At 50.3% G+C, this 13,361-nt stretch overlaps 1 protein-coding gene across 1 annotated transcript in view; it reads right to left on the bottom strand.

Moving 5' to 3' along the window:
* Positions 1–703: 703 nt before the first annotated feature.
* The window catches only part of LOC136484143 (5'-3' exoribonuclease 3-like), a 29,593-nt gene continuing 16,935 nt past the window's right edge, over positions 704–13,361 (bottom strand). The window contains exons 3-24 of the mRNA XM_066481336.1: positions 11,328–11,433; positions 11,161–11,237; positions 10,869–11,060; positions 10,321–10,440; positions 10,159–10,221; positions 9,873–10,016; positions 9,631–9,795; positions 9,438–9,515; positions 9,244–9,351; positions 9,104–9,169; positions 8,938–9,024; positions 8,753–8,848; positions 8,595–8,690; positions 8,415–8,485; positions 8,062–8,190; positions 7,900–7,977; positions 7,771–7,813; positions 1,983–2,057; positions 1,762–1,898; positions 1,564–1,665; positions 1,388–1,463; positions 704–1,311 (exon numbers count right to left, since the gene is read on the bottom strand). Of these exons, the coding sequence (XP_066337433.1) occupies positions 925–1,311; positions 1,388–1,463; positions 1,564–1,665; positions 1,762–1,898; positions 1,983–2,057; positions 7,771–7,813; positions 7,900–7,977; positions 8,062–8,190; positions 8,415–8,485; positions 8,595–8,690; positions 8,753–8,848; positions 8,938–9,024; positions 9,104–9,169; positions 9,244–9,351; positions 9,438–9,515; positions 9,631–9,795; positions 9,873–10,016; positions 10,159–10,221; positions 10,321–10,440; positions 10,869–11,060; positions 11,161–11,237; positions 11,328–11,433 (2,496 nt within the window). The 3' untranslated portion in view covers positions 704–924. The remainder of the gene's footprint in view (positions 1,312–1,387; positions 1,464–1,563; positions 1,666–1,761; positions 1,899–1,982; positions 2,058–7,770; positions 7,814–7,899; positions 7,978–8,061; positions 8,191–8,414; positions 8,486–8,594; positions 8,691–8,752; positions 8,849–8,937; positions 9,025–9,103; positions 9,170–9,243; positions 9,352–9,437; positions 9,516–9,630; positions 9,796–9,872; positions 10,017–10,158; positions 10,222–10,320; positions 10,441–10,868; positions 11,061–11,160; positions 11,238–11,327; positions 11,434–13,361) is intronic.

Here is a 13,361-nt window from a genome sequence, read left to right as displayed (position 1 = left end):
TCATAAATCACAAGATCACAGATACACAGATCACAAGAAACAATTTTTTTCTATGCAAGAACAAAAGGACAAATCGGCTTTCTCAAACTTGCAGGTCGTTGGCACCGCACTGGATTTCTGGCCGTGACACGACGGCGACCGGTTGATGGCCGTGAGCCCGTGACACGTGAGGTTGACCATGTTGTCATCTCAGTTGGAGTGGTAGCTGTCTTCGGCACCGCACTGGATCTCTGCCCGTGACACGACGACGGCGACCGATTGATGGCCGTGCGACTGACACGTGACGTCTGACCTTATATATGAGAAAGAGGGTGGGAGAGAGATAAACAAAATCCATATGTTTTTTTTTTCTAAAACACATGTGTGTATAGTAATTCTGTTTCCCGTAATAAATAACGGATGGATGAAATATGAAGTCGATAGATTAGTTTGCTGGTTGGATTGCTTGGCGCAGGTGTTCGTGACGGATTTGGGGAAAGAGTACGGCGGGTGGCCGCTCAACGACATGGGCGGTCATACAAGTTCATGCTCCGACACCTGCGGCTCTGGAAGGTGGCGTTCCACGGCACCTCCCCGCTATCAGGCCTAACTCAACCTTGTATGTCTTACCCCACCATTAGTTTATGATATGAACTAAAAAGTAAGAGTAATATTGTAGACGTACTGTATGATTCAAAAAACGGAAAAAAAATGAGATGCCACATAACAAAAGTCAGATACATGCGGGACGAAATTTTTTTGAACGTAACACAAGCGGGACGAAATGGAACAAGCTGCCAGACCCAAGATTAGCAACACAGCAAGGCATTCTGTCTCAACACAAAAAGTACCTCTAGTTTGAGGTATCACACAGATAATTTCAGAAGTCAACATAGCATTAATTACTGATGTTTCAGACAAAATGGTGAGGCGCGAGACCAAAAACTAGTTCATCGCATCCCTGTCATCTCTTCTGTTACCAACCACGGACCCACGGTGCTGTTCACTCCCACCACAGCCGCCTGAATTCCCAACAGGGCGCCAAGACGTCTGCTGCCTCTGGAACGCGCCGCCATACTGCCCTCTTCCTGCACAAGCGCTTCCGAATGCGCAGCCTCGGCTTTGCGCCATGTCAGCCCCATAAAAACTTCTCCCGTAGCCACGGCCACCGCCCAGCGCTGAATCTGCAGTGATGGCTCTCCCTCTCCCACGTCCAAAGCCGCTGATCATCGACTGAGGCTCTGCCACGGTTGGGATGGTTTCAGGCGGTGGTCGGCTACCAGGATAGGTGTGCCACAGCGGCCTCTTTGGAATCTCAGTTTCAGTTACAGTCTGCAGAAGACATGGTTTCTTTCAGAGATGAAGATGAATCGGAGGTATGTGCAGCTAAAGGGACATCTGAATATACCTTTTCAGGTTTTTTGACATTATCAGGTAGCCTTGGAATGATTTTCACTGGTTCTGGGTTGGAGAACAAGAATGATCTGAAACATACACAAGAACATGTAGTGAAAATTAAAGGATGACTTCTTCCCTTAGGAATGTACTGCATGAATGTTATGAGAGGGTCAAGAGAAAACATACATTGTGTGGTCATTCCTAATGTCCTGTAGATCTCTTATCGGTGAACGTAAGAAACCACAGCTTATATCGTCGTCAACAGGTGACAACCAGCCTCCAAGTTCACTATATGTCGAATGAAATTTAGGATTTAGCAACAATCTTTTAAGTTGCTCAAAAATAAAAGAAATGCATCAACGCAGTATCAGTTCAGACTTGTACCTGGTAGATGGATCTAACGGAAGCTTTTTTGCCAAACAGTCGGATGTCTGCGCAAAAGCTGAACCATTTGGCATAGTATTTGAGTTCCTCAGGAAGATCTTATCTCGTCGAACTGTGTTTCTATTTATCTCATGCACCTACAAAATACAAACAATGTAAAACACTCACGTGCAACATACTCTGGTAGACAATTTGCATAGAAGGTAGTCAATTTCTTTTACTGCAAGTTTGTCCTCCACCGTCTTGGTAGCCAAAATCAGCAGCTTTTCATCAATGAATGACAACATTCCAATACCCTGAAACAATTTATTTCAGAGAAAACTAGCATGAGAGAAGTGTTAGATAATCTACTGCTACCTTGTGTGAACATAGCAAGGGGAATGTGGCGCCGAAAAGGCCCCCTGCTGTGATACTGTAACCGTTGCAGGTGCAGGCGCCGAACTGCTCTGTAGACACATGTAGTGGCCGGCGCAGAGTCAGCCCTGTATGTTATCTAGTCACTGTTGCAGCAAGGCAGCTGTATTAGGACTAGATGGATAGAGTTGTATAAATAGACTACCACGGCAACTCAGTAAAGAGAGCTCAAATTTGCCATCTCACAGACAGGGCTTCGGCCAACGCTGGTGTCTTGTATTGTGCGTGCATGCTCTGTTCTCCCTTCTTTTTCTAGCTCTAGCCATAGTGTGTGGGAACGGACAACGCTTGTTCGTAGTCGGCACGGCTAGTGGGTGCTCGGCAACACTAGCGGGTGCTCGGCAAGACTGGTGAGTGGTTCACTCACCTGAGCCGGTGATCCTGTGGGCCAACAAGTGATATCGGAGCCGTACAGGCGCCGTCGCTAGACTAACCGCTGGCGATGACGGGCGATTCGGAGATGGGCGACAGTAGTGGCACTGCTGTGGCTGCCCAGCCACGACCGGAGGTTGTTGTTCGCACGGTGCGGGAGGTCAGCGGCACCAGTTGGCCAACTATGGAGAGTGGTCGGTGACCATGAAGATCAAGCTCAGAGCCCGATGGCTCTGGAATGTTGTTGACAAGGGCACCGATATTGAAGAAGATGACATGTCAGCGCTGAAGGCTATCCTCGCTGCTATACCAGTGGAGTACAGGGAGCCATTGGGGACGAAGAGCTCGGGCTAAGGAGGCGTGGGAGGCTATTGCGGCGATGCGCGTCGGTTCCAACCGCACAAAGAAGGCGACGGCCCAGCTTCTGAAGCAGGAGTACGTCAACCTCAAGTTCAAGGATGTTGAAACAGTGGAGGACTTCTCCCTCCGCCTGCAAACGCTCATCAGCAAGCTGAAGAGTCATGACGTCACCATCGACGAAGAGGAGGTGGTCTCCAAGTACCTCCACTCCATGCTGGCAAAGTATATCCAGATCGCTCTCTCCAGAGATACGATGCTAGACTTGTCCACCCTCACCATTGAGGATGTGACAGGCCGTCTACGGGCGGTGGACGAGCGCCTGGAGCAGGCAACAGCAACGAAGGACAGCGGGAAACTCCTGCTGACGGAAGAGGAGTGGGCTGCTCGAAGGAACTCTAGGAAGGCAGCCTCCTCCAGCCGCTGTGGCGATGGCAAGCGCCGCGGTAAGGCTTCTTCGGAGAAAAAGCAAGTCGACCCCAACGTCTGCCGGCGTTGCGGGAAGATGGGCCATTGGGCACGAGAGTGCCCAAACCGCAAGCAGGAAAAGAAGGCTCAGGCTCATTTGGCGCAAGCCGATGATGAGGATGAGGCCACTATCCTGATGGCGACATTCTGTGCACTGCACGACGTCGAGGCCGAGGAGAGGGAAGAGGCGACGACGGTGGAAGGACCTGGGAAGGCCCTGAAGACTGTCAACCTCGACGAACCACAAGCCCAAGTTCACCTCAGACGTGTGGGCGTCAACTAGGAGCAGCGGTGGTATCTGGACTCTGGTGCCAGTAACCACATGACGGGCTCCAAGGCATCCTTCTCCGAGCTCGACGGCGATGTTACCGGTACGGTAAAGTTTGGTGACGGCTCAAGGGTGGCTATCCAAGGGCGCGGCACCATTATCTTCAGATGCCAGAATAGGGAGCACCGCGCGCTAACAGATGTATATTACATCCCGCAGCTGCACTCCAGCATCATCAGCATTGGTCAGCTGGATGAGCGCGATAGCGAGGTATTGATCAAGGATGGAGTCCTTAGGATCAGGGACCGGGAGTAGCGACTTCTCGCCAAGGTGAAGAGGTCCCTGAACCGGTTGTACCTGCTTGACCTGAAGGTAGAACAACCGGTGTGCCTGGCGGCAAGGCACTCCGAGGAACCATGGATGTGGCATGCCCGGTTCGGACATCTTAGGTTCGACGCGCTTGGTCGGCTAGAGAAGATGGTTCGAGGGCTACCCCACATCAAGCACGGAGGCAAGCTGTGCGACAGCTGCCTGGACAGGAAGCAGAGGAGGCTACATTTCCCAAAGGCGGCCAAGTATCACACGAAGGACGCTCTCGAGCTTGTTCACGGCGACCTCTGCAGGTCGATCATGCCTGCTACAAATGGTAGTCGGCGGTACTTCCAACCGCTTGTGGATGATTGCAGTCGCTACATGTGGCTGCAACTCCTGACAAGCAAGGACGAAGCGGCGGCGGCGATCAAGAAGTTCAAGACGCGCTCGGAGGCCGAGAGCGGCAAGAAGCTCCGCGTGTTGAGAACTGATCGCGGCTGCGAATTCACTTCGGTGGAGTTCACTACGTACTGCGCGGATTAGGGTGTGGGGCAACACCACACCGCGCCGTACTCGCCACAACAGAATGGCGTGGTGGAGAGGCGGAACCAGACGGTGGTCGGCATGGCCCGATCCATGATGAAGGCCAAAGGCATGCCGGCAAGGTTCTGGGGTGAGGCAGTGACCACGGCAGTGTTCATCTCAACCGATCTCCGACCAAAGCCCTAACGGGCAAGATGCCATTCGAAGCTTGGTATGGGCGCAAGCCGAGCGTGTCCTTCCTCCGGACATTCAGCTGCATCGGCCACGTCAGGAAGACAAAGCCGAACCTCACCGAGCTAGAGGACAGGAGCACACCCATGGTGTTCCTGGGCTACGTGGAGGGTACCAAGGCGTACCGGCTCTACGACCCACGCGGAGACAAGGTGCTTGTCTCGCGCGACGTCATGTTCAACGAGGAGGCGGCTTGGGACTAGAGCAGTCCGAGCATGGGGGAAGCTGCCAGCTTCACCAACACCTTCGTCGTCGAGCACTTGGTCATCCATGGTGGTGGAAACGCAGGGGAAGAGGTGCCGAGTACTCCAAGAGGGGGGCCGAGCACTCCGATGGTAGAGCCGAGCACTCCTGGGGTAGTGCCGAGCACTTCGGGAGGGATGCCAAGCACTCCGAGAGGAGTGCCGAGCACTTCTGGAGGGATGCCGAGCACGCCAGGAGTGGTGTCGGGAGGTTCTGCAGTGGTGACGACCACTCCAGGACGGGTGCCAAGCACTCCCGTAGCGGAGCCAAGACGTCTTACAGTGGTGTCAACCACCCCAAGACTGAGGCAGGACACTCCTACAGTGTGGCCGAACACTACAGGAGTTGTGACAAGCTGTCCAGAAGTAGTGCCAGCACTCCAGGTGTTGTGCCAAGCACTTCGGCGGAACAGGAAACTCCATCGACGCCGATCGAGTTCGCCTCACCTCCAAGTGACATCACTGAGTTCGTGGATGCCTTCCACGAATGTGAGGAGGTGCGGTTCCGCAGGCTGGACGACATCGTTGGCGGCACAGGTCCCTCAAGTCTGGCGGGTAGGTTGCTCAATGACGCAGAGCTGCTACTCGTCAGTGCTGAGGAACCACCCATGTTCGCGCTGGCCGAGCACGATGGAAACTGGCGACGGGCGATGCTGGAGGAGATGAAGGCGATCGAGGAAAACGAGACTTGGCAGCTCGTCGATCCACCTCCAAGATGCCGACCGATCAGCCTGAAGTGGGTGTACAAGGTCAAGCGGGACGAGCTCGGCGCCATTGTCAAGCACAAGGCGCGCCTCGTCACCCGAGGCTTTGTTCAGCGCGAGGGCATATACTTCGAGGAGGTCTTTGCACCAGTAGCGCGCATGGAGTCGGTCCGTTTGCTACTTGCTTTGGCAGCAGTAAAGGACTGGCGCGTCCATCACTTGGACGTTGAATCAGCCTTCCTCAACGGCGAGCTGGCGGAGACGGTCTTCGTCAGGCAACCTCCAGGTTTCGCCATCAAGGGAGAGGAGCACAGGGTGCTCTGACTGCGCAAAGCGCTCTACAGGCTGCGGCAGGCCCCTCGAGCATGGAACGCCAAGCTTGACGCCAAGCTGGGTGAGCTTGGGTTTCAACAATGCGCAACCGAGCACGCGCTCTACACGCGGTGACGGGGGAAGGAGGAGCTCATCGTCGGCGTGTATGTGGATGACTTAATCGTCACCGGCGCGCGCACGGAGGACATCAACAGCTTTAAGCGCGAGATGGCGGCTCGTTTTCGAATGAGCGATCTCGGCGCACTCTTCTACTACCTCGGCATCGAGGTAAGACAGGGAAAGGAGGAACTCACGCTCGGTTAGAGCGCGTAGGCCTCCAAGCTGTTGGAGAGGAGCGGCATGGCTGAGTGCAAACCATGCGTGACTCCGATGGAGGAGCGGCTGAAGCTGACGAAGGCCAGTACCACGGCGAAGGTGGATGCAACACTCTACCGGAGCATCGGCGACGGTCTGCGCTACCTAGTCCACACAAGGCCGGACATTTCGTTTGCCATGGGCTACGTCAGTCGCTTCATGGAGGATCCCAGAGAGGATCACTGGGCTGTGGTGAAGCGGCTACTGCGCTACGCCAAGGGGATGGCAAATCACGGGATCATCTTCCCAAAGACCAGCGAGAGTAGGCTATAGCTCACTGTGTTCAGCGATACAGACATGGCGGGGGACATCGACGGACGACGGAGCACCTCTGGCGTGCTCGTCTTCCTCGGGTCGGCCCCAATTTCATGGCTATCGCTGAAGCAAAAGGTGGTGGCGCTATCTACATGCGAGGCAGAGTACGTAGCGGCGGCCACAGCGGCATGCCAAGTTGTGTGGCTATGCCGGCTGCTGGGCGAGCTGACCGGTGTGGAAGCTCACCCACCAGCACTGATGGTGGACAACCAGCCCGCCCTCGCCCTCGCGAAGAATCCGGTTCTGCACGACCAGAGTAAACACATTGACGTAAAGTTCCACTTCCTCAGGGACTGTGTCGATGGAGGGCAGATCGTCATCGAGTTCGTCGAAACTGGTCGGCAACTCGCGGACGTCCTCACCAAGCTGCTCGGACGACTTCGACTCACGGAGCTGAAGTAGATGATCGGCATGGAGGGGGTACAAGGGTTAGCAGTAGGATTATGTGAAGATTGTTAAATAATCTACTACTACCTTGTGTGAACACAACAAGGGAAAGACGGCGCTGAAAAGACCCCATGCTGTGATACTGTAGCCGTTGCAGGTGCAGGCGCCGAACTGCTCACCTGCAGCACTGTAGGCACATGCAGTGGCCGGCGCAGAGTCAGCCCTATATGTTATCTAGTCACTGTTGCAGCAGAACAGTTGTATTGGGACTAGATGGATAGAGTTATATAAATAGACTACCATGGCAACTCAGTAAAGAGAGCTCAGATTTGCCATCTCACAGACAGGGCTTTGGCCAATGCTGGTGTCTTTGTATTGTGCGTGCATGCTCTGTTCTCCCTTCTTCTAGCTCTAGCCATAGTGTGTGGGGACAGACAACGCTTGTTCGTGGTCGGCACGGCTAGCGGGTGCTCGGTAACACTAGCGGGTGCTCGGCAAGACTGGTGAGTGGTTCACTCACCTGAGTCGGTGATTCTATGGGCGAACATGAAGAAGGCTTTCTTTTTTCTTTCACAACTACTACTGGGGGCTTAATTAAATGTAGGAACTGAATGATGATGGCTTAGCTACACAACCCAGCCAATGTGCGTAAAAATAGGAGTAAGCTAGTCTTAAATTATGAATTCATATATATGGAATAATGACTTACTTGCCACAAGAAACGTTTCCCATGGGTATCACAATCTGTAGATCTGTAAGAGAAATGAATCCTTATTTAGTTCAGTAATATGGTATTCAGAATTCAGATTATATGATGAGTCTAGAGTGACAAATATACCTGACGGGTAGAATTTTTTTTATCGAAGACTCTTCATTTTCCATCAGTTCTCTGTAACACTTTGGTAGTGCACATGAGCTGCAAAAGAAAATAAACTTAAAACTTCAACTAAAAGATTGCTATGAAGAATGTGCATTATAAAACAGAGAATATTTCACGTGCCTTTCTTTTGGAAGAACTGCCATGAGCTGATCAAATGGCCTTAGTGGCTTATCAGCAGTGAAAGATATCTTGAAGTGAGTTAGTCCTTTAAAATCAGATGCAAAAGGAGCATAATAGAAGGGGTAGTACCTGCAGAAAACAAAATAAACATTATAGAAAACATTTGCTAGTACATATATATCAATAAGAATTAGCAGTCACATATCACTTAGTATGTGGATCTATTTATCAAGATTATCAAAATTTTTAACTATTCATCATTCAAATTTCAGACGATGAAAGCATACGAGTACAATGTATAAGATACATGGACAAATAAAAGCTCAGATCATATATAAATATGTACATCCTACCAGCTCCATGATGGCACATCTGCAAAATAGTACCGCAGCACCCGACAAAGTCCTTCCAGACACTTTTGAACCTAAATTAAGCCAGTGATGACAAAGAAAGTTAACATCATATGATGTCTCTTCAGAATGCCCACAGGTATTAAAATTTTATTTGCACACAGAAACAGGAAAAATCATAACCATGTCATTCTTCAGCTTCCCAACTTCATTAGATTTTTCCACACCAAACTTTTCCCTGTAGAATCGAGATTTCCACCCTGCAAATCCCAATCTTATCTGCAATGGCATGTCAAACTTTGCACATATGCGAAATATTTACTCAAATAGGTGCTACTAACCGCATCATGTTTACAGGCTCCACTTTTTATAAGGTCTTGCTTGTTACGAAGAGTATCCTTTAAGTTTCGCCTCAGCTCCAAGGTATTTGCAGTTACCTAAGGAATAATATGGAAGTTTAGGAGAAGTGATAAGATATTTCCAGATATCCAATAAAAGTATAAAAAACAGGTAAGCTCTTCCATACATCTGACTCGTCTTGGCTGTAAGTGGAAATACTGCAGTTTGTTGAAAAAGACTTTTCTGTCAAGTCTGGACCATCAGGATTTTCTACCTGAGTAAAGAAAGCTTGAGATTAAAAAATGAATTTGACAGTAATCAGAACAAAATTTTTAGCTGTATATAGCCCTCACAATATTGTCATAATTTCTTTCTTTCCATTCTTCTGCAGCTCGGCGCACTAAATTGCGCTGTAACCTCTGCATGTAATCAACAAGCTCCAATTGGCAATAGTGTACACTTTGACCCAAGGATTATAAGTTTTACAACATACCTCTCGCAGTTCATATCTTTTAAGAAAAATTTTCTCTTCACACCAGGACAGTTCATGAAAAAACTTTTCCAACCTCGAAACTTTAAGATATGCAGCATTTTTTGTCTTTTAACTGTTTTTGGTAGCAATAGAAATACACCAAAATATAACTCAACAACTAATCAACGAAATGAACAGTTCGATTCTGCATGTACCTTCTCGGTGCTTACAATATAGCCCCCCATTTTGTTAAATGCTTGTTTGTACACTTCCAACAGCAGATCAATTGCACCCTACCACATCCAAGATAAATTAAGGGAAAGAACACTTTTTTGCAGTGGGAAACATGTGAAAGGATGTGACAATAACAATATTGTTTGCTGTTAGAACCAGACGGCATAAGTGCACCCCATGTATCTCAACTGAAGGAATATGTGGAATGAAGTCATTTCCTGTCAGGAAACAGATAAATATGAAATCATCTATTAGCCTCTCGATATCCGTTTTGACAACCAGGTTCGGTATCTTCAAATCAAGCTCCAGGTACTCCCTCAGAACCCATATGTTCAAAAACTGCAAGAAAGCGGTGTTATAAAAAAAAAATGGAAAGGCCCTGTTATCATCTTTGACTTTGGGGAACAAACCTGTTAAGGTTTCTTGGGAGACCTGTCTCTAGGAGTTGTTTCTGTTACTCGGGGGAACCATCCTCTACACTTTCTTGAGGAATCTTCAGTCTTGAACAGTTCTTTGGATAGAGGGGTGCAATTTTCTGGCTGATTCTGAGGTAACACATCCTGTTCAAGTTTACAAAATTCTGCATCTACATTTAACTTCAATACACCTTTACTTGCTAAATCCAATTAAATAAATGTGATTTGCCAAAAACTATCATAGTATGATGAAGCCAGAGATGACACCGATGATGGATTGACAGACCTCCCGCAAAATTGAAAAGTGAAGTTCATGAGATGCCAAAGCGAGCATTATGAGGTCCGCATCCTGTAATGATATTCAGAGTGTAAAAGAGGCACAATAAAGAGAACAATTAGAAGATCATTGATGTAGAAAATATTCAAATATTTAGTTAGTCCATCGTACCAATCCATACAAGCAGTGCCTTGTGTTTGGATCATAGTTCTCCAGGCTCTGTTGTCCCCGGATGAAAGACATGATCTTGTGTTCACCTTCTCCAGGTACATTTGAATCAGAGAGTATTACCTTCAGAACACAAGTATCATGAAGGTTATCAAGTAACGATCATGTTGACGAAAATCAGGATCTTGATCAAAATGTGATCAACTAGCCACTCAAAAAAAAAGTGCAATGCCTCAGATTAAAAGAAAATTATCACTCTTCACTTTGATATTTCACCTGCCTAACTGTAAATACACAAGCTGAATTTTAAATTAAATACTTTTTGACAATGCTAAAAATTTCATTTCATTTGCCTATTAGTTGAAAAGTTTTGAATAGTAACGTCAAATGGTAACCATTATTTCAAAACAGGGGGCGCATTTTACACAATGAAACTAATATCTTGAAACTGTCAATATTAATATTAAATAAAAGCTGTCATAAGAATAAGATATTCACTGCAGCAATGCAAAAATGGGAAAGTGAGAGAAGGGCCTCAGTGTCTACTAAACCTTGATGCCTTTCCATCCGGGGTCACTATTCAACCGGGAACGAATGTAGTACTCGAGGGCCTTGGAGAGTTTCTCCATGAACTCCGTCCCTGGCGTGATGACATTGGGATCTGAAACCTCATGCGTCTGCGGCGGTTGCACCTCCAGCCCTTCAGCTCTGAACTTCTCTCTCAGAATCTTCTCCTCCACTTCCTGCAAATTTAATCATATCATGGAACATACGTACAGGTTGCTTCAAATCATTCATAGCAGGAAGCAAATCCAGAGGACGGCGAGGGGTTTGTTTATTTACAGCATCTTTAGCGTCCTTGGCGGCCTTGAAGCGCCTGGACCTCTGCTGGTTCATTTTGGCCCGGGGAGCAACACCATCTGCAGTTCAAACAAGGCGCTAAAGACAAAATGGAAAAAAAATACGGTTGAAACATGTGTACTAGTAGTGTACAGTGCACATGTTCGTACCTACTGCCAAGTAGAGCAGCTTGGTAGGCCTGACGATGGGGAAGAGGCGATCTATATACTCGAACATGGCCGCGGACGCCTCGTCGAACGTCGTCGGCGGGTACACCTGCATTGCATTGAATCCATCACGTTTATTACCAGCTCCATCGTCAAGAGATTCAGTTGAGGAACTCGATCAATCCATCAGGCGGAGGATGATGTGATGTGTGTGTAACATGTGCGTTACAGACATATATATGCCTGGTCCTCCGGGTGGAAGCAGGGGTGGATGATGCCGTTCATGTCGAGGTACAGGTTGTGGTAGACGCCATTGGGGCGGCCCGCTTGGGCTTGTTCGTCCCCCGGCGACGGCGGCGACGACGTGCCGGCGCCAGCTTCGTCGTCTTCCTTGGCGGGGACGACGATGTTGGGGTACTTGCCCACGAGCCACTTGTAGAAGGAAGGCACCCCATGGCATGCGGCGGCGCCCAGGCAAACAGCGGCCAGCTGCAAGCTGCGGCGAGCTCTGCTAAAGTGCTAATAGCTCTGGTCAGTGGTCACCGATCTGATCACACTCGTTCTTGTGTTCCCAGTTCCCACTAGCGGTAGTGGCAGTACAACTGCACCTGGTACTAGTACTAGTACTAGCTGGGCGCCGAGGGAAAGGGGCTACCTCCTATCCTATACGGAGTATCTCCTACTAGTATCTTGCATTGGGAAGACGGAGAGGCGGCCAGCTCGGTCGCCGATCGGGTGGGTGCGGTGGGCCATGGGGAGACGGAACGGCGGCCGGGGCTGCCATGACATGGCGCCGACCCATGCGTCGTCGACGTGTGCAAGCATGCACGCCTAGGCAGGCTGCATGCGCGGCGCACGGGCAACGAGGTGGTTTGCAGGAGCTGCTAGTAGTGGAGATCGTGTCGTGTGAGAAGCAAGTGCAGTGATGGTTGACGGAGCAATGGAGGCTAGCTGGAGACTCCAAGCGGTGGATAGATTGCACCCAGATACTCGGCCTATCGGTAAGCTTATCGCAACAGTGCAGCTGCCACGGAAATGGGTCTCGAACGAGAAAAATCTCCGCCAGATGCTACGAGACACTCCCATGATCCTACCATTCAATCACCTAAACGCATGATGCTGGCCAGCACTTCTAAATTCATCTATATCTGTTACACTATCAAAACAAATTGTGGCGGAGGCGACGCGAGCTCAGGGGCGCCCACGCCCTAGGGTTCCTAGCTTGGGCACAACTGCTAGGCTTTGGGGTGGGCCAGTGGAGGCGAGGCGAGGACCAGATGGGAATAAAATTCTATGCGGTGGTGCCGCAATCTGACTCCTGTGCAGGACGACCTACAAACCGTCCACGTATCTTTTTGCGCTAATCTCGATGCATAGCTGCGCAGCTGGACGGAAGAGCGTCTCGCGCGCATGGTGCGTGCAGGCGGTTACGAAGGGAAAGCCTCAAAGCCACAAAGGCAGCCAGAACATCGACATCCACGTGGTGGGACCAGACGACACGCGTCATGCGGCCATATACGGGGTGAGCGGTGTCGCACGGGAGTTGGACTGCCGCACCGCCGCATAGAATTTTATTCCGGTCCAAATGGGAGTGGAGGGAATTGGGCCCAAGAGGGGGAATGAAGGTAGGAAGTGCGCGCGCGGGCTAGCAGGGCTTGCGCAGCTTGGGGAAGGATCGAAATGTTAACGGGGAATTCCCCGTCGGGGGTTACTGCCCCATCCCCGTCCCTGCGGGGGCAAATTTCCCCCGTCCCCGTCCCCGTGAAGACTCATGGGGAGCACTTCTTCCCCATCCCCGTCCCCGCTCGGGGATTTAATCCCCGTGGGGATCCCCGTCCCTGCATCAACACCATAGCACGCCATAGTTCCGCCTCGGCTGCCGTGCTCGCCTCTGCCGCCGAAGTCGCGCTCGCCGAAGCCGCCCTCGTCGTCGAGCTCGCCTCTGCTCGCCGGAGCCGAGGCTGCCGTCGTCGCCCATGCTCTCCCTCTGCTCCGCCCTCTCCTCTCCTCCTCTACTCCACCTCCATAGAGCGCCGC

This window comes from Miscanthus floridulus, chromosome 9 (assembly GCF_019320115.1).
Source record: "Miscanthus floridulus cultivar M001 chromosome 9, ASM1932011v1, whole genome shotgun sequence".
Lineage (NCBI taxonomy): Eukaryota > Viridiplantae > Streptophyta > Magnoliopsida > Poales > Poaceae > Miscanthus > Miscanthus floridulus.
This window is presented reverse-complemented; position numbering and strand designations above follow the sequence as displayed.